This window comes from Nerophis ophidion, linkage group LG08 (genome assembly GCF_033978795.1).
Source record: "Nerophis ophidion isolate RoL-2023_Sa linkage group LG08, RoL_Noph_v1.0, whole genome shotgun sequence".
NCBI classification, from domain to species: domain Eukaryota; kingdom Metazoa; phylum Chordata; class Actinopteri; order Syngnathiformes; family Syngnathidae; genus Nerophis; species Nerophis ophidion.
Genome location: NC_084618.1, coordinates 27,021,083 through 27,043,420, shown reverse-complemented (window position 1 = coordinate 27,043,420; position 22,338 = coordinate 27,021,083). Strand labels below are relative to the sequence as shown.

The 22,338-nt window shown below is 39.3% G+C and overlaps 3 protein-coding genes across 6 annotated transcripts in view; all 3 read left to right on the top strand.

The window, feature by feature from the left end:
• ttll6 (tubulin tyrosine ligase-like family, member 6) overlaps positions 1–14,441 on the top strand; it is a 35,297-nt gene extending 20,856 nt beyond the window's left edge. For all 4 annotated transcript variants that reach the window (XM_061908142.1, XM_061908143.1, XM_061908145.1 and 1 more), the window contains 6 exons: positions 5,114–5,292; positions 6,403–6,597; positions 9,540–9,666; positions 9,844–10,041; positions 10,127–10,183; positions 13,914–14,441. In XM_061908142.1, coding sequence (XP_061764126.1) covers positions 5,114–5,292; positions 6,403–6,597; positions 9,540–9,666; positions 9,844–10,041; positions 10,127–10,183; positions 13,914–14,363 — 1,206 coding nt within the window. In that variant the 3' untranslated portion in view covers positions 14,364–14,441. The remainder of the gene's footprint in view (positions 1–5,113; positions 5,293–6,402; positions 6,598–9,539; positions 9,667–9,843; positions 10,042–10,126; positions 10,184–13,913) is intronic.
• Positions 14,442–17,444: 3,003 nt separating this feature from the next.
• Positions 17,445–18,674, top strand: hoxb6b (homeobox B6b). Its single transcript, XM_061908141.1, has 2 exons — positions 17,445–17,947; positions 18,222–18,674. Exons 1-2 carry the CDS (start codon positions 17,485–17,487, stop codon positions 18,476–18,478), a joined length of 720 nt encoding a protein of 239 aa, XP_061764125.1. The 5' UTR covers positions 17,445–17,484; the 3' UTR covers positions 18,479–18,674.
• Positions 18,675–20,324: 1,650 nt separating this feature from the next.
• Positions 20,325–21,716, top strand: LOC133557579 (homeobox protein Hox-B5b-like). The gene is made up of 2 exons (XM_061908140.1): positions 20,325–21,028; positions 21,098–21,716. Exons 1-2 carry the CDS (start codon positions 20,485–20,487, stop codon positions 21,343–21,345), a joined length of 792 nt encoding a protein of 263 aa, XP_061764124.1. The 5' UTR covers positions 20,325–20,484; the 3' UTR covers positions 21,346–21,716.
• The last annotated feature ends 622 nt before the right edge of the window (positions 21,717–22,338 follow it).

Genomic DNA, 22,338 nt, shown 5'->3' with positions numbered 1-22,338 from the left:
TGTAAATGAAAAGACAGCTACATCTCTGGCAAATGAGCTACCATTTTTACTGTAAAATCTACTGTTTTGTTTTTTTCAGTGTGATGCACTTCCTGCTCAGCCAATGTAGAACCAAATTTTAAAAGTGATAAAAACATAAAAACAAAGAGCAAAGAAGTGTCATGTAAGTACACTTTCCAAAAAGTCTGTAGCTCTTTTATTTTTACACTAAACTTGTGATGACAGAGCTGCCAGTTTTTACCATAAAAATAAAAAAATGTTTTACTATGTAATGCACTTTCTGCTAAGCCAGGGGCGGCCAGTGGGCCCCACATTCTAAAAATGATAAAAGCACAACAATAATAAGTAATGAGAGGTCATAAAAGCACACTGTAGAAAAAGTCAGTAGATTTGATGGTAAAAAACTGGCAGCTCAGTTGCCAAAATTTTACCATAAAGATAGCAGTAGTACTGTTTTTCAATTTACAGTAATGCATTGTCAAAAAAAAAATCTTTAGATATTCCATCCATCCATTTTCTACCGCTTATTCCCCTTTGGGGTGGCGGGGGGCGCTGGTGCCTATCTCAGCTACAATCGGGCGGAAGGCGGAGTACACCCTGGACAAGTCGCCAGCTCATCACAGTCTTTAGATATTTACAAATTGAAAAATGGCAATTCAGTCACTAGAATTTTATTGGTAAAAAATAACAGTGGTATTGCTCCTTAAATTAAAAAAATATATATAATGATGTATTTGAAAAAACTCTAATATGCTACATAGGTGTAAAAAAATACATCTAAAAAATTGGTCATTTTTACAGTAAAAAAAACAGGCAGCTCAGTCACTAGAATTTTACTGCAAAAATAACAGTGGTATTGTTTTTCAATTTACAGTAATGCAGTGTAAATTGAAAAAAACTACAGTTTGGGGTTTTTTTGTAAGAAAAAAACTGGCAGCTCAGTCACTAGAATTTTATTGGAAAAAACAGTGACATTGCCCTGTAATTTCTTTATTTTGATTTTTAAAAACTCTAATATGCTAAAAAGTTATAAAAAATCATCTAAAGAATTGGCGTCCAAAAACTTAAGCATCTGATATTCAAAGTATGAATATTTGTGTTAATAGCATCAACATTCATATTTTTTTTCTACACTTTAAAAAAAATTGGGATTTCACAGTATAAAAAATTGACAGTTCAGTCAGTACAATTTTTGGGGAAAAGTAAAAGTGATATCATTTTTCAATTTACAATAATGAACTGTAAATTAAAAATGCACATACAAATAATTTGATTTTACAGTCACAAAAACATGGCAGCTCAGTTAGTAGAATTTTATTGGAAACAATAGTATTGAAAACATTTTGGGGGGATTTAAACAAACTCTATGTTGAGAAGTTACAGTATATAAAAAACCTCTGCTTCCGGTCAGGCTTGCCACTGACAGTTTGTTTGTGTTTTAGATTTCCTCTGTGTGTGTGTTTAGTATTTCCTGTTTTTAGTTCCTGTCAGCGCTCTTAATTTGTCTGTTTCCTGTTTTTTTCCCCTGTGTGCTGTTTTCCCCTCAGCTGCGGCTGATTGGCACCTGGCCACACCTGGTGTCAATCAGCCCACTTCTATTTGGGTCTGTTTTTGTCCTCTACTCAGTTGCTAGATTATTGTCGATGTCACTTCTTGTCGCTCTTGTTGTTCCTACCTGTCGTGTTGTTTCATTGCAGCGTAGCGGTAAGCTATATTTGTTTATAGGTTACTGTCTTTTGTTCCCTGCTTCTGTTTTGTTTTCATTCTACAAGTAACAACTTCTGTTTTCCTGTTCGCTACCCACCAGCTTCCACGCTAGGTCCCTTTTGTTTTTTTGCTAGCTTCCATGCTAAGTTCCTTTTTGTTTTCTAGTTCCCAAGCTAGCTCTCTTAAGTTTATCCGCCTCGTGCGCGCTTTGTGTTAGTACCCTTTTGTTTTTTCTTGTTCTATTATTTTGATTAAATCATGTTTTCTCACTCCATGCCTGCCTCCTTCTCTGCATCTTGGGGTTCGTTAACAACTAACTTTGACACTTCCAAGACCTTAAACATGTCATATTTAAAGTATGAATCTTTGTGTTGTTAGCTTCAACATAAAAAAAAAAATGTCTACACTATAAAAAAATTATTAGATTTTACCATAAAAAAAAACTGGCAGCTCAGTCACTGGAATTTTATTGCAAAAATAGCAGTGTTATTGTTTTTCTAGTTACAATTATTCAGTGCAGAAACTACTGTAAATTTTACAGTAAAATATTGATGACTGAGCTGCCAGTTTTGTACTGTAAAATCTACAGTCAGTTTTTTACAGTGCATTACTGTAAATGTAAAAAAAAATGGTACCACTCTCACAAACCCAGTTTCCAAAATGAGTTGGGAAATCGTGTTAAATGTAAATATAAACCGAATACAATGATTTGCAAATCATTTTCAACCCATATTCACTTGAATATGCTACAAAAACAACATATTTGATGTTCAAACTGATAAAACTTTTTTTTTTTTTTTTTTTTTTTTACAAATAATCAAACTTTAGAATTTGATGCCAAGCAACACGTGACAAAGAAGTTGGGAAAGGTGGCAATAAATACGAATAAAGTTGAGGAATTCTCATCAAACACTTATTTGGAACATTCCACAGGTGTGCAGGCTAATTGGGAACAGGTGGGTGCCATGATTGGGTATTAAAACAGCTTCCCAAAAAATGCTCAGTCCTTCACAAGAAAGGATGGGGCGAGGTACACCCCTTTGTCCACAACTGCGTGAGCAAATAGTCAAACAGTTTAAGAACAATGTTTCTCAAAGTGCAATTGCAAGAAATTTAGGGATTTCAACATCTACGGTCCATAATATCATCAAAAGGTTCAGAGAATCTGGAGAAATCACTCCACGTAAGCGGCATGGCCGGAAACCAACATTGAATGACCGGGACCTTCGATCCCTCAGACGGCACTGTATCAAAAACCGACATCAATCTCTAAAGGATATCGCCACATGGGCTCAGGAACACCTCAGAAAACCACTGTCACTAAATGCAGTTCGTCGCTAAATCTGTAAGTGCAAGTTAAAGCTCTACGCCGCCGGCTTCTCTGGGCCCGAGATCATCTAAGATGGACTGATGCAAAGTGGAAAAGTGTGGAAAAGTGTTCTGTGGTCTGCTGAGTCCACATTTCTAATTGTTTTTGGAAATATTCGACATTGTGTCATCCGGACCAAAGGGGAAGCGAACCATCCAGACTGTTATCGACGCAAAGTTCAAAAGCCAGCATCTGTGATGGTATGGGGGTGCATTAGTGCAGTGGTTCTCAACCTTTTTTCAGTTATGTACCCCCTGTGAACAGTTTTTTGATTCAAGTACCCCCTAATCAGAGCAAAGCATTTTTGGTTGAAAAAAAGATATAAAGAAGTAAAATACAGCACTATGTCATCAGTTTCTGATTTATTAAATTGTATAACAGTGCAAAAATATTGCTCATTTGTAGTGGTCTTTCTTGAACTATTTGGGAAAAAAATATATAAAAATAACTAAAAAGTTGTTGAAAAATAAACAAGTGATTCAACTATAAAGATTTTTACACAGAAGTAATCATCAACTTAAAGTGCCCTCTTTGGGGATTGTAATAGAGATCCATTAGGATTCATGAACTTCATTCTAAACATTTCTTCACAAAAAAAGAAATCTTTAACATCAATATTTATGGAACATGTCCACAAAAATGAATTTTGCATTGTTAAATAAATAAATGATAAATGGGTTGTACTTGTATAGCGCTTTTCTACCTTCAAGGTACTCAAAGCGCTTTGACACTACTTCCACATTTACCCATTCACACACACATTCATACACTGATGGAGGGAGCTGCCATGCAAGGCGCCAACCAGCACCCATCAGGAGCAAGGGTGAAGTGTCTTGCTCAGGACACAACGGACGTGACGAGGTTGGTTCTAGGTGGGATTTGAACCAGTGACCCTCGGGTTGCGCACGGCCACTCTCCCACCGCGCCACGCCGTTGTTGCATTTCTTTTCACAGTTTATGAACTTACATTCATATTTTGTTGAAGTATTATTCAATATATTTATTTATAAAGGATTTTTAAATTGTTGCTATTTTTATAATATTTAAAAAAAATCTCACGTACCCCTTGGCATACCTTCAAGTACCCCCAGGGGTACGTGTACCCCCATTTGAGAACCACTGCATTAGTGCCCAAGGCATGGGTAACTTACACATCTGTGAAGGCACCATTAATGCTGAAAGGTACATACAGGTTTTGGAACAACATAAAGTATGCTGCCATCTTAGCGCCATCTTTTTCATGGACGCCCCTGCTTATTTCAGCAAGACAATGCCAAGCCACATTCACCACGTGTTACAACAGCGTGGCTTCGTAAAAAATGAGTGCAGGTACTTTCCAGGACCGCCTGCAGTCCAGACCTGTCTCCCATCGAAAATGTGTGGCGCATGATGAAGCGTAAAATACGACAGCGCAGACCCCGGACTGTTGAACGACTGAAGCGCTACATAAAACAAGATTTGTAAAGTATTCCACTTTCAAAGCTTCAACAATTAGTTTCCTCAGTTCCCAAACGTTTATTGAATGTTGTTAAAAGTAAAGGTGATGTAACACAGTGGTGAACATGCCCTTTCCCAACTACTTTGGCACGTGTTGGTAGCCATGAAATTCTAAGTTAATTATTATTTGCAAAAAAATATAACGTTCATGAGTTTGAACATCAAATATCTTGTCTTTTGTAGTGCATTCAATTGAATATGGGTTGGAAAGGATTTGCAAATCATTGTATTCCGTTTATATTTACATCTAACACAATTTCCCAACTCATATGGAAACGGGGTTTGTATTTTTACAGTAGAGTGTTGATGACTGTGTTGTCTCCTGTAAAATCTAAATTTTTTTACGGCGTAGCAAAAGTTGGAATGTTCATGCTAATAACACAAAGATTCATACTTTGTATATCAAATGTTTTTGGTCTTGGGCGCTTTACTCTCTGGATGTTTTTTTGTTTATAACTTCTTAGCATATCTGAGTTTTTTTAATACAAAATGAGAAATACCAAGGTGACTTTTCAACAGTCAGCTAATTTGTGCCCGCAGGTCAACCACTCCCCGAGTTTCACCACCGACTCGCCGCTGGACTGCGAGGTGAAAGACGCGCTGCTTTACGACACGCTTCTCATCATCAACTTGGACGCCTGCAACAGAAGCAGAATCTCCAAGGAGGAGCGCAGGCGGGCCAAAGAGCGTTTGCAGGATAACCCATCCAGACGTGCCAGGTAGGAACTCTCAGGTGTTCTCCCCACCCACAACAGGTGTCCTTCCTTCTAAAAACACACCCATATTATATGACATATTTCGTTATCAGACTTCTTTTTGTTTTGTTTTTTTACAAATGAACTACACTTATGATACCGTTATCTAGTGTTTAAACAATGATTATTAGTCAAGTAGATAAATAAAAAGTACTGCTCAATTACCAGCCTTTTATATTGCATGAGAAAAGTTCCTTTTTTGCTGGAACCTTTTTTTTTTTTTAAATTAATGTAAGAACAAATATTACTTTCATTGTCAAAAATTCTCCCCAAATATGTTTCGATATCTAACAGGGCATTTATTTGAATTATTCTCCAGGCCACGCCCCCTTTCTCTCCCTTCTGCAGTGCTGCTCGCCCACAGTACTCTGCTTACCTGTCAAAACGTTTAATTTTGCCAGGAAATCCAGCTTTTGTCCTTCTTTTCTGGCATATACCCGGTCCCGTTTTGTTTGTTTTGGCGACTGCCGCGATGGAGTGGCACGACAAGCCGCCGTTTGCAACACTCTGAGCGCCACGAGTTTCATGATCAATCAAATAACGTCACTGAGATGGACGGACATGAAGACGACAGAAAATATATTTATGACAAAAATGCAAACTTTGTGTAAATATTTTGACAAATATGAGATGATTATATAAGTATTTAATATTTCAGAAACCTTACAATGTATTAAATCCATAAAGTGTCATAAAATGTTATAAAATGGAGTAGTTAAGTTATTGTGATTTAGAGAAATGTCATATAGTGACCAATTTTTCCAGGGGATTTTAATTATTTTGAAATAAAATGTTGATGCTCCTCTTAGAAACACATACTAAAGGTGTTTGATGTTTTTTGCTGCTAAATTATACACAACATCAAACATGTCAATCTCTTCTAAAAAATTATGTTCAAAAAAACAACTTAAAGCCTTGTCCAGATGTTTACTTACATATAATATTAATGTTTAAATAACTTATATAACTCCAAATATCACTTATCGGCATCTTCGACTACTAACAATCGGTATTGGCCCTGAAAAAAAACAACATATCAGTCGATCTCAACTTCCTTGTCTTTGACCTTTTGAGGTCCGAGGATCTGCGGCGGTGCCAGGCGGCCTGCGCCCGGCAGACAGCAACGTACGAGAGCAAGCACCTAGGCGGCTTCAGGAGGATCTTTCCCCGGGAGGCGGGCGGGGGAGACAAGTACAACAAATTCTTCGACCAAAGCAACGCGCTGGTCCAGACCACGGAAGTTTCCAGAGCCCGTCAGGAGCGTGCCAGGTGCGTTTGGAGATGTAGCCATACGGTAACCATGCTGGGCTGTTGCTAGGCAGAACTACTTCCAGGTAGAGGTTGGCGTCTCATTCAAATGCTGCAAAGCCAAAGGAAGTAAAAACAAGTTCATCCCCTATGAATTATACTCATGTTATAAGTATAGGTACATCCTAACCCTAAATTGATTCATAATTTTCTAAATTGTTTGGAAAAAACAATAAAAATTATTTTATACATTTTTGTAGTAAAACATTTTTAAAAAGGTCTTTTAGGGCGACTTAGTGCAACCAGAAGGAGCTTTTTTAACCTGTAACCTGTCTTTTGAAAAAGTTTCATGATAATTATTATACCAAATATCACATTGCAAGAATCGGTTTTGAACTGTAAATTGAATCGTCACCCCAGGAATCGTAATCGGATCGAATTGTTAAGCTTCCAAAGATTCACACCCCTATGTGTTATTCGTTATTAGTATCGACATATCTTTTTCTATTTACATTATATTGTTTGTTATATTCTTCTGTTGTTTCCGTTAGTTTGGCAGATCAGTAAACAATCCTTAAAAAAAGAAAAACTGGAACGACTCCAACTTGAAGTTGTTTAATGATAGTCTCCATAATGAAGGTCCTGTAAAACTAAGCACACAAGGAAATTACATTATATATATATATCCATCCATCCATCCATTTTCTACCGCTTATTCCCTTTCGGGGTCGCGGGGGGCGCTGGCGCCTATCTCAGCTACAATCGGGCGGAAGGCAGGGTACACCCTGGACAAGTCGCCACCTCATCGCAGGGCCAACACAGATAGACAGACAACATTCACACACCAGGGCCAATTTAGTGTTGCCAATCAACCTATCCCCAGGTGCATGTCTTTGGAAGTGGGAGGAAGCCGGAGTACCCGGAGGGAACCCACGCATTCACGGGGAGAACATGCAAACTCCACACAGAAAGATCCCGAGCCTGGATTTGAACCCAGGACTGCAGGAACTTCGTATTGTGAGGCAGACGCACTAACCCCTCTTCCACCGTGAAGCCATATATATATATATATATAAATATATATATATATATATATATATATATATATATATATATATTTATATATATATATATTTATATATATATATATATATATTTATATATATATATATATATATATATATATATATGCACACACACACACACACACATTAATATATATATATATATCAATATACCTTATTTCATTATATATATATATATATATATATATATATATATATATATATATATATATATATATAAATATACACACACACATTAATATATATATATATATCAATATACCTTATTTCATTATATATATATATATATATATATATATATATATATATATATATATATAAATAAATGATAAATGGGTTGTACTTGTATAGCGCTTTTCTACCTTCAAGGTACTCAAAGCGCTTTGATACTACTTCCACATTTACCCATTCACACACACATTCACACACTGATGGAGGGAGCTGCCATGCAAGGCGCCAACCAGCACCCATCAGGAGCAAGGGTGAAGTGTCTTGCTCAGGACACAACGGACGTGACGAGGTTGGTTCTAGGTGGGATTTGAACCAGTGACCCTCGGGCTGCGCACGGCCACTCTCCCACTGCGCCACGCCGTACCTATGTATATGTGTGTATGTATATATATATATATATATATAAATATATATATATATATATATATATATATAGAGGGCAACTAAAACAATACATGAAAAATAAAAATAAAACTGATTAAATCAAGAAAAAAATACAATTAAAATAATATTAATGAAAAGGAGCTCACACACACACCCACACACACTGAGTGTTACATTCCATTTCTGATATTAATAATGTAAATAATATAAAATAAATTAAAGTATTTTACATTTATCATGTATATGAATGTACACACATAAATGTATTATTTGCCCCCCTTTTCATTCGTTTGTAAAACCATGTATACCCAACACTCACGTGTATATACATATATATGTATGTATTTATGTATATAAATATATGGAAATATATACATGGGTATGTATGTGTATATATGTATATATATATAATGTGTGTGTGTGTATATAACGTATATATGTATGTATGTACATATATATGTGTGTGTATATATATAATATATGTATATATATAATATATATACATATATATATATATATGTGTGTATATATATATGTATATATATATATATATATGTGTATATATATGTATATATACATACATATATATATGTATGTGTGTGTCTGTGCGTGCATGTGTAATAATAAAAATAATAATAATAGGGCCTGTGATGAGGTGGCGACTTGTTTAGGGTGTACGCCGCCTACTGCCCGAGTGCAGCTGAGAGAGGCTCCAGCACCCCCCGCGACCCCGAACAGGTTAAAGCAAATGGATGGATGGATGGAGTTTACACACACACACACATACACTGAAGCCTTCTGATCGGCCCTGCTGTTTCACTTTCCATTTTAATAACAATAATAATGTAAATGATATAAATATAGTATTTTACACTCCCTAAACCTAATTCTTATCATAATTCTTAACATGTCCATTTTCCCATGTTCTGCACGCCAATAAGTATTGAATTACTGTATTTACTGTACTTGTGTGTGTACTCCTGGGCTCGGGCATTAAAAAGAAGGTCAGAGGTCATTAGCGACTAGCTCGGAAAACAAAGCTTTCCCTTTGCACTTTTAATAATTTTATTGCGTGAGCGATAATTCCTTAAGAGATCAATATTTCCATCCATCCATTTTCCTACCGCTTGCCCCTTTTCAGGGGACGCAATGTGACCTAAAAGACAAGAACAATTCTCTTATTTTGTTGGATTTTCTCGCCACCAGTGCCCTCTGGTGGCGAGAAGTGCGACGAGCGTGACAATCAGCCCTCTGACTTTGCAGGCAGCAAGTGCAGCAGCAGCGGGACAAGGAGCGGGACTGTCTGGGGGAGACGGCGGGGGAGCGGCCCAGACCAGGGCCCACACGACGCAGACCGCGCACAGGCCGCCCGGAGGCGGACCCGCAGCCGGTGAGGCCTCAGGCTGCAGCTGGGCCCGCCACAAGAGGGCGCCCTGGAGCCCTTTGTGCCAGGATGAATTGTCCTCCTCCCCTTTGACCCACTGGCGGTATTCAAACGAGCCAGATGAGGCCCGCTACTTAAGCATGCAACGAAAACTAATCACGTTTCCTCGCCGCTGCTCCTCAGCCTGCTGCTCCGGTCCCGCTGAAGAAGGAGGACGAGGAGGAGGTAGAGCGGGTGGAGGTGCTGCTCCAGAGGAAGAAGCTGATGCTGGGCTTGGGGGTGGTCCGGCAGATCCGCCAGCTGTTGCAGGGCCGTAACCAGGCCGGGGGGGTCTTGCAGGAAGCCGTCCCTCACAAGCAGCGGCCGAGGCAACTTTTGAAGGTGAGCCTGCCCGTCAACTCACACACCGTGGCGGGCACGTGTTCTTTTGGACAAAAGACAAACAGGAACTTTGTACTCCTTGCAGTTGGACTTTTTGACGCCCTATGCTCAAAACACGTCCTGCACTTTCACCTCAAAGAAGGTACGTGACCACCATAAACTTCACTTTCATCCTCGTACTATAGGGCACCAAGAATTTCCATCCCCTTCCGATTACAGGGTGAATATTTGATTCAGAATCGACCGTCCATTTAAACCGATTCTCACAATGTGTTAATTGGTTTAATAATTACTAGGGCTGAGAATCTTTTGGCGCCACATGATTCGATTCGATTCAATTCGATTTGATTTGAAATTATTTGATTCGAAACGATTTGATTCAAAACAATTCTCGATTCAAAATCATCCATCCATCCATCCATTTTCTACCGCTTATTCCCTTTCGGGGTCAATACTTTTTTAATAACATTGGCTGCCAGTTCCATAAAATACATAAACAGCTCTGATTCATTTATATATTACTTAAATGAAAACTGGTTTTGTAGAATGAAATTCTAGCCAAATATTTAATAAAGAATGAAAACTGGTTTTGTTGAATGAAATTCTAGCCAAATATTTAATAAAGTCAAATACAAATAAGCCAACAAGAGAAGTATCCAACACTTCTCTTTTTTAAAGTCAATCAATACAGCAGATATGATCATCAATACTATGATTTTGTGATCAACAATAGGATTTTCCTAAATGGCTGTACAGGACAGATTGGAAAAAAATTAAATTAAAGTGAAAAATCGATTTGATTAATTTTTTTAATCAATAATAATTGTTACAAAAAAGAATTGCGATTAATCTGAAAACCTGTTTTTTGACACTCCTAATAATTACAAAAAAACGTTTTCAAAACAGAGTAAAGGTTAAAAAAAACTTGTTTTGGTTAGATGGATTTGTGTCAACAACATGTAACAATGTATCAACAATATGTACATGATGTATCAACCACATGCAACAATATATCATCAACATGTAACAATATATCAACATGTAACATTATATCAACTACATGCAACAATATATCATCCACATGCAACAATATATCATCAACATGTACCATATCAATTAACTGCAACAATATATCAACCACACGCAACAATTATCAACATGTAACAATATATCAACCACACGCAACAATATATCATGTAACAATAAATCAATTAAATGTAACAATATATCAACTACATGTAACAATATATCAATTAAATGTAACAATGTATCAACATGTAATTATATATCAATTAAATGTTAAAATATATCAACTACGTGTAACAATATATTAACATGTAACTATATCAACTACACATAACAAAATTTCTTCAACATGTAACGATATATCAATTAAATGTAATATATCAACTACATGTAAAAAATATATTAACATGTAACAATATATCAACTACACATAACAAAATGTCAGCAACATGTAACAATAAATCAATTAAATGTAACAATATATCAACTACATGTAAAGATACTAACATGTAACAACATATCATCATGTAACAATATATCAACTACATGACCTAAAAAACACGAACAATATCAACTACGTACATTTCAACTGCATACAATATATCAACTACATGTAACAATATATCAACATGTAGCAATATATTAACAACATGTAACAATATATCAACATGTAAAAATATACCAACTACATGACCTAAAAAACACGAACAATATCAACTACGTACATTTCAACTACATACAATATATCAACTACATGTAACAATATGTCAACATGTAGCAATATATTAACAACAGGTAACAATATATCATGTAAAAATATATCAACTACATGACCTAAAAAACACGAACAATATCAACTACTTATATATCAACTACATACAATATATCAACTACATTTTACTATATATTAGCATGTAACAATATATCAACTACATGCAACAATATATCAACTACATGCAACAATATATCAACATGTAACAATATATCAACAACATGTAACAATATATCATCATGTATCAATTTATCGACAACATGTAACAATATATCAACATGTAGCAATTTGTCAACACGTCACAATATATCAACATTTAACAATTGATCAACAGCATGTAACAATTTCTCAACAACATGTAACATATCTACATGTAACAATGTATCAATAACATTAGACAATATATCAACATGTAACAATATATCAACAGGTAACAATATATCAACAGTATGTAACAATTTATCAACAACATGTAACAATTTATCAACAACATGTAACAATTTATCAACATGTAACACTATATCAACGTGTAACAATAAATCAACGTGTAACAATAAATCAACATGTCAGAATTTATCAACATGTAAAAATATAACATGTAACAATATATCAACATGTAACAATTTATCAACAACATGTCACAATATAGCAACATGTAACAATTTATCAACATGTCTCAATATATCAACATTTAACAATTGATCAACAGCATGTAACAATTTGTCAACAACATGTAACAATATATCAACATGTAACAATGTAACAATTTATCAATAACATGTAACTATATCAACATGTAACAATATATCAACATGTAACAATTTATCAACAACATATAACAATTTATCAATGACATGTAACAATATATCATGTAACAATTTATCAACAACATGTAACAATATATCAACATGTAACAATATATCATGTAACAATTTATCAACGACATGTTACAATAAATCAAAATGTAACAATAAATCAAAATGTAACAATAAATCAACATGTAATGATATATCAACAACATGTAACAATATATCAACATGTAACAATTTATCAACATGTAACAATATATCAACATGTAACAATATATCATGTAACAATTTATCAACAACATGTAACAATAAATCAAATGAAACAAAATCAAAATGTAACAATAAATCAACATGTAATGATATATCAATAACATGTAACAATATATCAACATGTTAGAATATATCAACATGTAACAATATATCAACATGTAACCATTTATCAACGACATGTAACAATATATCAACATGTAACAATTTATCAACATGTAACAATATATCAACATGTAACAATATATCAACAACATGTAACAATATATCATGTAACAATTTATCAACAACATGTAACAATAAATCAAATGAAACAAAATCAAAATGTAACAATAAATCAACATGTAATGATATATGAATAACATGTAACAATATATCAGCATGTTAGAATATATCAACATGTTAGAATATATCAACATGTAACAATATATCAACATGTAACCATTTATCAACAACATGTAACAATATATCAACATGCAACAATATATCAACATGTAATCATTTATCAACAACATGTAACAACATGATAATCTCTCCTTTATCAAACAAAAAACGAGCGCCATTGATCACTCTCAACAGTTCACACATGTTCTTCAGGCGAGGGAACTTAAATGAGATTTTAAGACTTTTCAAGAGTAAAAAATACACGGAGAATGTTGGCAACTCTGCTGTGTTTTGTTTTTTTTAATAATTAAAAGTAATTATAGTTATTAGTGATAATGAATGCATGAAGTCTGTGTGCTAGAAAAGGAGTAAAAACATCAATACAGTATTTGTTTTTGAGGTGAAGTTTCCACTTAAATCATTGATAACAAACTCATGAAATCACTAATTGACTCAATGTTAAAAAAAATTAAACAAAAACACCTCACAACATTGCAACTTTTTCCACAGTTTTCCAAAAAAGCTGCCGCCAAGTCGGCCGTTTTAGGCCAAAGATGGCCCAAAAGGCCCGAGCGACATCCTGGAGGGACTGACAAAGGTTTCTTTCTCTGCAGAGCTCGCTCAAGAACGTAAACACGCTCGAGGCAGAAAGCCGCCACAGGCCAAGAGACAAAAGGCGGCGCTTCAGTGTTCGGAAGGTCCTCAGACGAGGTGAGAAGTCCCGCCTTTCAGCGCACTTGAAGGACGTCGCCGTTTGTGACCCGGGTCACGTCGAAGCAGAGTCTGATCTTGTTTTGGTCCGAGGCGTCCCCTCGGCGCCTCGCCGCGAGGCCGCTTGGGGCTCCTACAGACGCCCCCGCGATGTGGTCCCCAGAGGACGGCGAGACACCCATCACTGCCCCTCAGACCTGTACGGCCTCTCGGTCACCGCCACTCGCCCCCTCCCTGTGCTCAGAAGGCCCGGGCCTGTCCCGCACGGCGAAAGACGCCGGGACCACAAAGCAGATCCTGCAACACTGCAGGATGTCCGGCATGAAACAGTCAAAGATTTAACTTCGCTTTAGTCACCTCCTGCTTTGTTTTGCTCTCAAATGTGCCAACATGAACACAAACAGGCCTATAAAATAAATTCCAATTGCATATCTTTTGTTTGTTTTTTTACAACTGTTATTTATGCATCCATCCATTTCCCACCGCATGTCCATTTAACAAAATTAAGTTCTTGATGGAATCCCACAAAATGATGAAAACATTTTCCATCTAAGAAATGTTACAGATTCATTAGATTTGTTTTTTCGTTCAAAAACATGACTTTATATTGGAAACAATTACTTTTTTTTTGTTTTTGTTTTTTTAACAAAACGAAAATGTTGGAAGCATTTTCTCTTTGTGCCGCAGACGCCATAAAACTTTACAACGTTTGTCAGCTGCTTTGCCTCTCAACACCAAAAGAAGCCAAATTGTCCTAAAAAAAAAAAACAAGAAAAAAAACACCATTACAGGTTGCATTTTAGGGGCTAACAAATTGGCTGTACTGTAAAATAAAGAAGAGTTGAATTGGATGATGAAACGAAATCACCGCTAATTAAAATATTAATTACTTTGAAACGAAATATGTTTCAACAAAGCATTTTCCCTGCGCTTTTGTGTTTTGATTCAACTTTAACGAACAAAGCAATTTAAAAAAACAACAGGAAAATAGATTTTCTAGAAAAACTGAAAATATTATTTTACTAAATTACATCAAAATAGCATGAAAACTATTATTATGGATTTTATCCAATAGACATGTTCCATTATTATTTTTTCAGGCATTTTCTGAGTGTTTTTTTTTTTTGTTTTTTCGTCAGGAGCAAAATAAAAGGCCCACAAATTGGAATGTGTTGCCTGTCTCCTTTTATTTATGGTTTTATTGCGTCTGTAAATTCCGGAAATCCTCTTTCAAGCAAGGACACGACTGCCAAACACATTTGCTTCCAAACCAAAGTAAACAAAAAAAAAAATAACGAAATAAATTACGAGGAATTATTGAGTCGATTTGATGTGATTTTTTTTATGCACAGCAGCGGATGAGAAAATTATATTTATAAGCAGCAATTAAGACATTATTATTAAGAAGCAATGCAATATATTTTCACATTTTATTATATTTTAAAGACGGCAACGTTGACGAAGTAAATAGAAACAAGAAATGCAAGATTCTTGGCCTTACGTTTCGCTGCAGATCTTCTGGAAGAAATGCCAGATTTCTGCGGCTTTATGCGTCCAAATCCACATTTCAGAAGCTCGACCAGGGAGGGAAAAGAATGGCGTCGAGCAGCAGCGTCTGAGCCGCAGAAAAAAGGCGAAAGGTGCACTTTATGAAAATTTACAACTTTGCTGTGCAACTTTACGACTCAGGCGGCGCGGGGATTGGTCGCCGGGATCATGTGGCCGCGCAACAACTTCTTGTCCCCCAGCAGCTCGCACCGCAGCTGCTGCGTGGCCGTGGACATGCACGCCGGGGCCAGCCTTTTCTCGGCACCATCGTGACCCCCCAACAAAAATAACGTGCGAAGGGGAGGGGGAAAAAACGCGCACATTTCGCACCCACGGGAAAGATGGAGGGCCTTTTGCGCGCGCAAAGACGGAGCTCTAATGGCGAGATGGGATATTTACCTCCACTGGATCCTTTTTCCTCCGAGGGGGACACGCAGGAGATGCCACACGTGACGATCCACGCAGGTAAGGCCGTGCACGTGCATGTCAAATTGTTTTGCGTGGGTTGGCTGCACGAGAGGCCTGCAGGTGAGATATGCGTGGGGACATTCTTCTGCGTGATCATTTTTTCAAAGGTTTATATAATGCAATCACTTGTATGGGAAATGCGTGTAATCCACGCAGCAAGAAAAAGTGGCGTGACATTGAAACGATTGTGTTTTTTTTTTTTTTTGCAGCCACGGTCGCCATCTTGGCCGCGCGCGGCCTGCACATAACATTGTTTTGTTGAGTGGAATTTGGATTTTAAAAAAGTGGAATTGGTTTGTCAAATATATTTGGTGTCTGTTTAATGGCTTTATTTTTTTTTTTATTATGATAATTTTTTATTTTATTATTATTATCATCATCACCATCATCATTATTAATAAATTATTATGTAATTTAATGGATCTTTTAAAATTCATTTAATTTTTGTATTATTATTCTTTTTTATTTCATTATCATCATAATCATTATTATTGTTAATCAATTACTATGTGATGCGATGAGGTGGCGACTTGTCCAGGGTGTACCCCGCCTTCTGCCCTATTGTAGCCTGGATAGGCGCTAGCGTCCCCCGCGACCCCAAAGGGAAGAAAATGGATGGATGGATGGATGGATGTGTAATTGAATGGATTTAAAAAAAAATGTTTTTTATTTTGCATTTATTTATTGTATTATTTTTTTCTGCGCCCGATTACAGGAGTAGGAAGAAGCAGATCTAACGCGTGTTAGTACTCGTTTTGTAATGAATACATTAATAAGTTATGCAATTGATCAATAAAAACAAGTAATATATTGTTATGATTAATGCTTTTTAATTTAATAGTTTTTTTTATGTGCAGAAACTATTTATTAATAGTGTTGAATAAATACAATGCGACATTAAACCAAATGAATAGGAAATATTTTACACAGCTATTTTCATGACAAGCGGTAGGAAAATGGATGGATGTTGTTGTTGGTCACGTTTTTATTTATTATTGATGTTTAAAAGATTAAAGTGTGGGAGACGCCAAAAAAAAAGGCAATTAAAAAGAACAATTATGTCATTAATGGCGTCACTGATCAAAACGAGACGATGGACGCGCGTTCTTAAAAAAAATGATCACGGGAGGATTGCCACGAGTGTTTGGTTGTCGGGGGAGGTTAAATGGTTTGAATGAGGGCGCGTGTGCGCTCGTCGCGGCGTGCGCGCGTAAAGACAGCCTCCATCCGGAGACACCCGGGAACCCGCTTGTGTGCGCCACGAGAGACCCCCCCACGGGCGCCGCGGCGATTGGCCAGAGGTGATCAGGTGGTACACTTCCCCCCGTCAAGTCAGTGGCACCTCGCAGCCCCCCCTCTCAGCTAAAACCAAATCTCCGATAAAGTAATGGCAAAAGCACTTGGACTATAAAAGACAACAAATCATTTTCCTCCGGAGTGCGCCCCGTTGTCCACCCGATGAGTTCCTATTTTGTCAACTCAACTTTCCCCGTGTCGCTACCGGGAGGACAGGACTCTCTCCTGGGCCAGATCCCCCTGTACGCGTCCGGGTACAGCGACCCGTTGAGGCACTACTCCGGCGCCGCCGCCTATGGAGGCGCCGCCGCCGTGCAGGACAAGGTCTACCCGGCCTCCTACTACCAGCAGACGGCCATCTACGGCCGGGCGGGCGGAGGAGCGGCGCCGTGCGGAGACTACGCCGCCGCAGCCGGGAGCTTCTACAAAGACGCGGAGGGATCGTGCGCCTTCTCCGGACGCGACGATCCGCCGCCGCCGCCGCCGCCGCCGCCTCTCTTTGGCGCGCAGGATCACGCGCTGCAGCGCAAAGCAGAGTGCGCGGACCCAAGCGCGGACATGAGCCTGGAGGACAAGTCGGCGCTCATCTACCCTTGGATGCAGAGGATGAACGCCTGCTCGGCCGGTGAGAGCGCGCACACACGCACGCACGCACGCACACACTCCTGCACGCATCGACGCGCGCCTCAGCATCATGACACCCGAACGCGCGCACGCACACCCGGCCCGCATGAGCCGACCTCAGGTTTCAAAATTTAAAAAAAAAAAAAAAAAGAGTTGTAAAAATGTTTTTTTAAATGCATGCAAAAGTTTATGAAAATAGAACAAAGTCCTATTTTGAGACGGATGTGATTTTCACTGTGCGCATCCCTGCGATGTTGTTGTTGTGTTCCGCGCAGGCCCGTTCGGCAGCGGCGGCCGCCGGGGCCGCCAGACCTACACCCGCTACCAGACCCTGGAGCTGGAGAAGGAGTTCCACTTCAACCGCTACCTGACCCGCCGGCGCCGGATAGAGATCTCGCACGCCCTGTGCCTGACGGAGAGACAGATCAAGATCTGGTTCCAGAACCGCCGGATGAAGTGGAAGAAGGAGAACAAGCTGCTCAATCCGCCCAAGACGCCCGAGGAAGAGGAGGAGGCGGAGAAGAAGAGTTAAAATTGGGCGCTCCAAAAAAAAAAAAAAAAAAAAAAAAATGTGGTTAGAGCTGCTTCCGGTGCGCGCTTTAGAGCCTTTTATGTTGGGTTTTTAGGGACTATGCAAACATGTACAGAACTTGTTCCTTGTCTCGTCCGGTGTTCCGTCTCTACGTGCACGTCCTGTATCCCCTGTGTAACTGTACATAATTATTATTTATTGCTGTAACGTGTTGGACGCAATTGTACATAAAAATAAAGGCTTTTTTTTGGATGTACACACTCTGACTGACCTTTTATTATTATTATTATTATTATTATTATTTATAATATATTCAATGGGAACCCCACGCAAGGGGGTTAAAATAAAGCTGTGCGTCACGTAAATCAATGGTCCCCAACCATTGGTACCGGGCCGCAGAATTTTTTTTTATTCATTTAAAAAAAATATATTTTTTATATTAAATCAACATAAAAACACAAAATACAATTATAATTAGTGCACCAACCCAAAAAAAACCTCCCTTTTTCATACCAAAATTAAAAAAAATTAAAAATTTTTTTTTTAGATTTTACATCAACATAAAAACACAAAATACAATTACAATTAGTGCACCAACCCCAAAAAAACTCCCTATTACATGGCAAAATAAAAAATAAAAAAATAAATGTAAAAAAATTAAACATTTTTTTATATTAAATCAACATAAAAACACAAAATACAATTACAATTAGTGCACCAACCCAAAAAAACTCCCTTTTTCTTAACAAAATTTAAAAAAATAAAATAAAATGAAAAAATAATATATATTTTTTTAATATTAAATCAACATAAAAACACAAAATACAATTAAAATTAGTGCACCAACCCCCCAAAAAAACTCCCTTTTTCATAAAAAAAAAAAAAAAAAAGTAAAAAAATAAAAAATAAAAAATCCCCCCCAAATTATTAAGCGTTGACCGGTCCGCAGTTACAAAAAGGTTGGGGACCACTGCAGGGGCGCCGCTAGGGATTTTGGGCCCCATGAAAAGAATCTTACAGGGCCCCAACACAAGGCAACATTTTTTGATGCTATTTTACATACAATTATGCATTTCAATGGTATTTTTGACTAATCACACATGTTTTATTTTGGAAAATAAAACATGTGTGGGCTTCACGGTGGCAGAGGGGTTAGTGCGTTTGCCTCACAATACGAAGGTCCTGCAGTCTTGGGTTCAATCCCGGGCTCGGGATCTTTCTATGTGGAGTTTGCATGTTCTCCCCGTGACTGCGTGGGTTCCCTCCGGCTTCCTCCCACTTCCAAAAACATGCACCTGGGGATAGGTTGATTGGCAACACTAAATTGGCCCTGGTGTGTGAATGTGAGTGTGAATGTTGTCTGTCTGTCTGTGTTGGCCCTGCGATGAGGTGGCGACTTGTCCAGGGTGTACACCGCCTTCCGCCCGATTGTAGCTGAGATAGGCGCCAGCGCCCCCCGCGACCCCAAAAGGGAATAAGCGGTAGGAAATGGATGGATGGAAAACGTTAGTTAATAACTTAGTGTCATTATTTTTTTCTGTATTATAATTTCATCATCATTAGGGGCCTCTCTGGTTCCCCCCCCCCCCCCCCCCCTCCATCATGGGGCCCTAGAATCCCCCGTATATGACAAATGGCGGCGTAAAGGAGGTCTGACAGGCGCGCCGCCCAAGCCGGCGGCACTTCCCACCTGCGGCCGCACGATGGCGCCGTCCGCCCGCGCGCCGAGAGGGGGAGGCGCCGCCGAGCGCAGCCTAACGGCCATTATTTCGTCATCATTTGTACGCGCCGAGCATGAATTACCTCTCCGAGTCATCAGAGAGGATTTACGACTGGTCAACAAAGGCACGTGATCCTCCGGCGCGCGCCCATATTTGGCGGCACACCTGGCGAAGTACAGTAAGGGCGGCTTCATTGCGTATAATTCATGATTGCGTCCATAAATCGCGCACGCAGGATTATAGCGACAAAGATCTACAAATCGAGGCTTTAAAAATCCTGCGCAAATGAGCTCTTACTTTGTAAACTCCTTCTCGGGGCGCTACCCGAATGGCTCCGACTATCAGCTGCTGAATTATGGGACTAACGGCGCGGTGAGCGGCTCCTTCAGAGACCCTGGCACCATGCACTCCGGGGCGTTCGGCTACAACTACAATGGCATGGACCTGACCGTCAACCGCGGCGGCGGAAGCGCGGGAGGCGGAGGAGGCGGTGGCGGAGGAAACGGACATTTCGCGGCAGTCCGGGAGGACGCGCGCGGGTTCGGCCAGGACCCGGCGCGCTACCGCCAGACGCCCGGGTGCACGGACGAGCCGCTGGACGTGAAGAGCGCGTCGCCGCCATGCGAGCGGAGCGCCACCTCCGACAAAAGCGGCGGATTCACGGAGATCGACGACGCCGTCGCCGCCGCCGCCGCCGCAGCCGCGTCCGTCGCTCCGGACGCGGCGGACGCGGCGCGCCAGGAACCCGGCCTCGCCACTTCCTCCGCGGCCACGGACTGCCACACGCCGCAGATCTTCCCCTGGATGAGGAAGCTGCACATCAGCCACGGTACGCACACTCTCACCCCACCTCCAACCACTTCCACTAACCCTCATCATCCTCCCCATCCTCCTCCAGACATGACCGGCCCGGACGGCAAGCGCGCCCGGACCGCCTACACCCGCTACCAGACCCTGGAGCTGGAGAAGGAGTTCCACTTCAACCGCTACCTGACGCGCCGGCGGCGGATAGAGATCGCGCACGCCCTGTGTCTTTCCGAGAGACAGATCAAGATCTGGTTCCAGAACCGTCGGATGAAGTGGAAGAAGGACAATAAGCTGAAGAGCATGAGCCTGGTGAGCGGGGCCAGCGCCTTCCACAACTGAGCCCCGGTAATTACAGTATGGATAATAATAATAATAATGATAATGATAATAATTATAATAATAATAATAATGGCTCTAGCACCTTTGCAGCATGTTCTTGTGTCTCTGTGCTCTTTTAAGTGTCGTGTAAATATTCTTCCCTGGCAACTTCAGCTCTTTTTTCTCGTGGAGGTGAAAAAAAAAAAAAAAAAGGAAAAAATGGAATATAAAAGTGAGATGCGTGCGTCAGCTCATAAGGACTTTTTTTTTTTTTTTTTTTTTTTTTTTTTTTTTGGAGTGCGTCTGTTCCGGTTGTTTTCATGCTGTCACGTGATTCGAGGACGACCCCCCCGGGGCGTGTGGATGTTTTTAGGCGGTGATGTCAACTTTGGATGGGCTTTTTGTAGACGTGTCGTCCAACTCTTAGCGCTTCGTGGAAATAAAAAAAATAAAAAAAGTGTCTCTACTTTATCCCTGCGCCCGCCTTTTTTTTAAACCCGAATTTAAAAAAAACAAAAAACAAAAACGTAACACCAAAAAAGGCAACTTACCTGAGATGCGAAATGACGTCAGGGTGTATAAAGTCCAAAAAAAGCGTGGAAATAGAGAACCAGAGACACTGAGTGGGAGAGAGAGAGAGGGGGAGAGAGAGAGGTGTTTTAAGCCCAAGTTACAAGTAGCAAAGATTGTAAAGCTCTATATGACTTAGACAAAAGTCACGTGACGTCCATAAAGTTGCTTTTATGGTTTTGGGGAGTAGACAATGTTCGAGATCATTCACCGGCGTGAAGGCGGCTGACGCTTTAACGGCGGCGGCGCGTCAAAAAGATCACAAGAACGCCGCTTCTCAGTCCAATTCATGGCGTCTGGCAACCTGCGATTCTTTTGGAATTTCATAATCTCAATTGTTCTAATTTAGAGGAATTTAAAAAAAAAATGTTTTTGCATGTGGGGAGTTGTGCGGTGATCGATGCCCGTTTTGGGGAGTCGCTGCATGGGGGGCGGCCGGAGGGT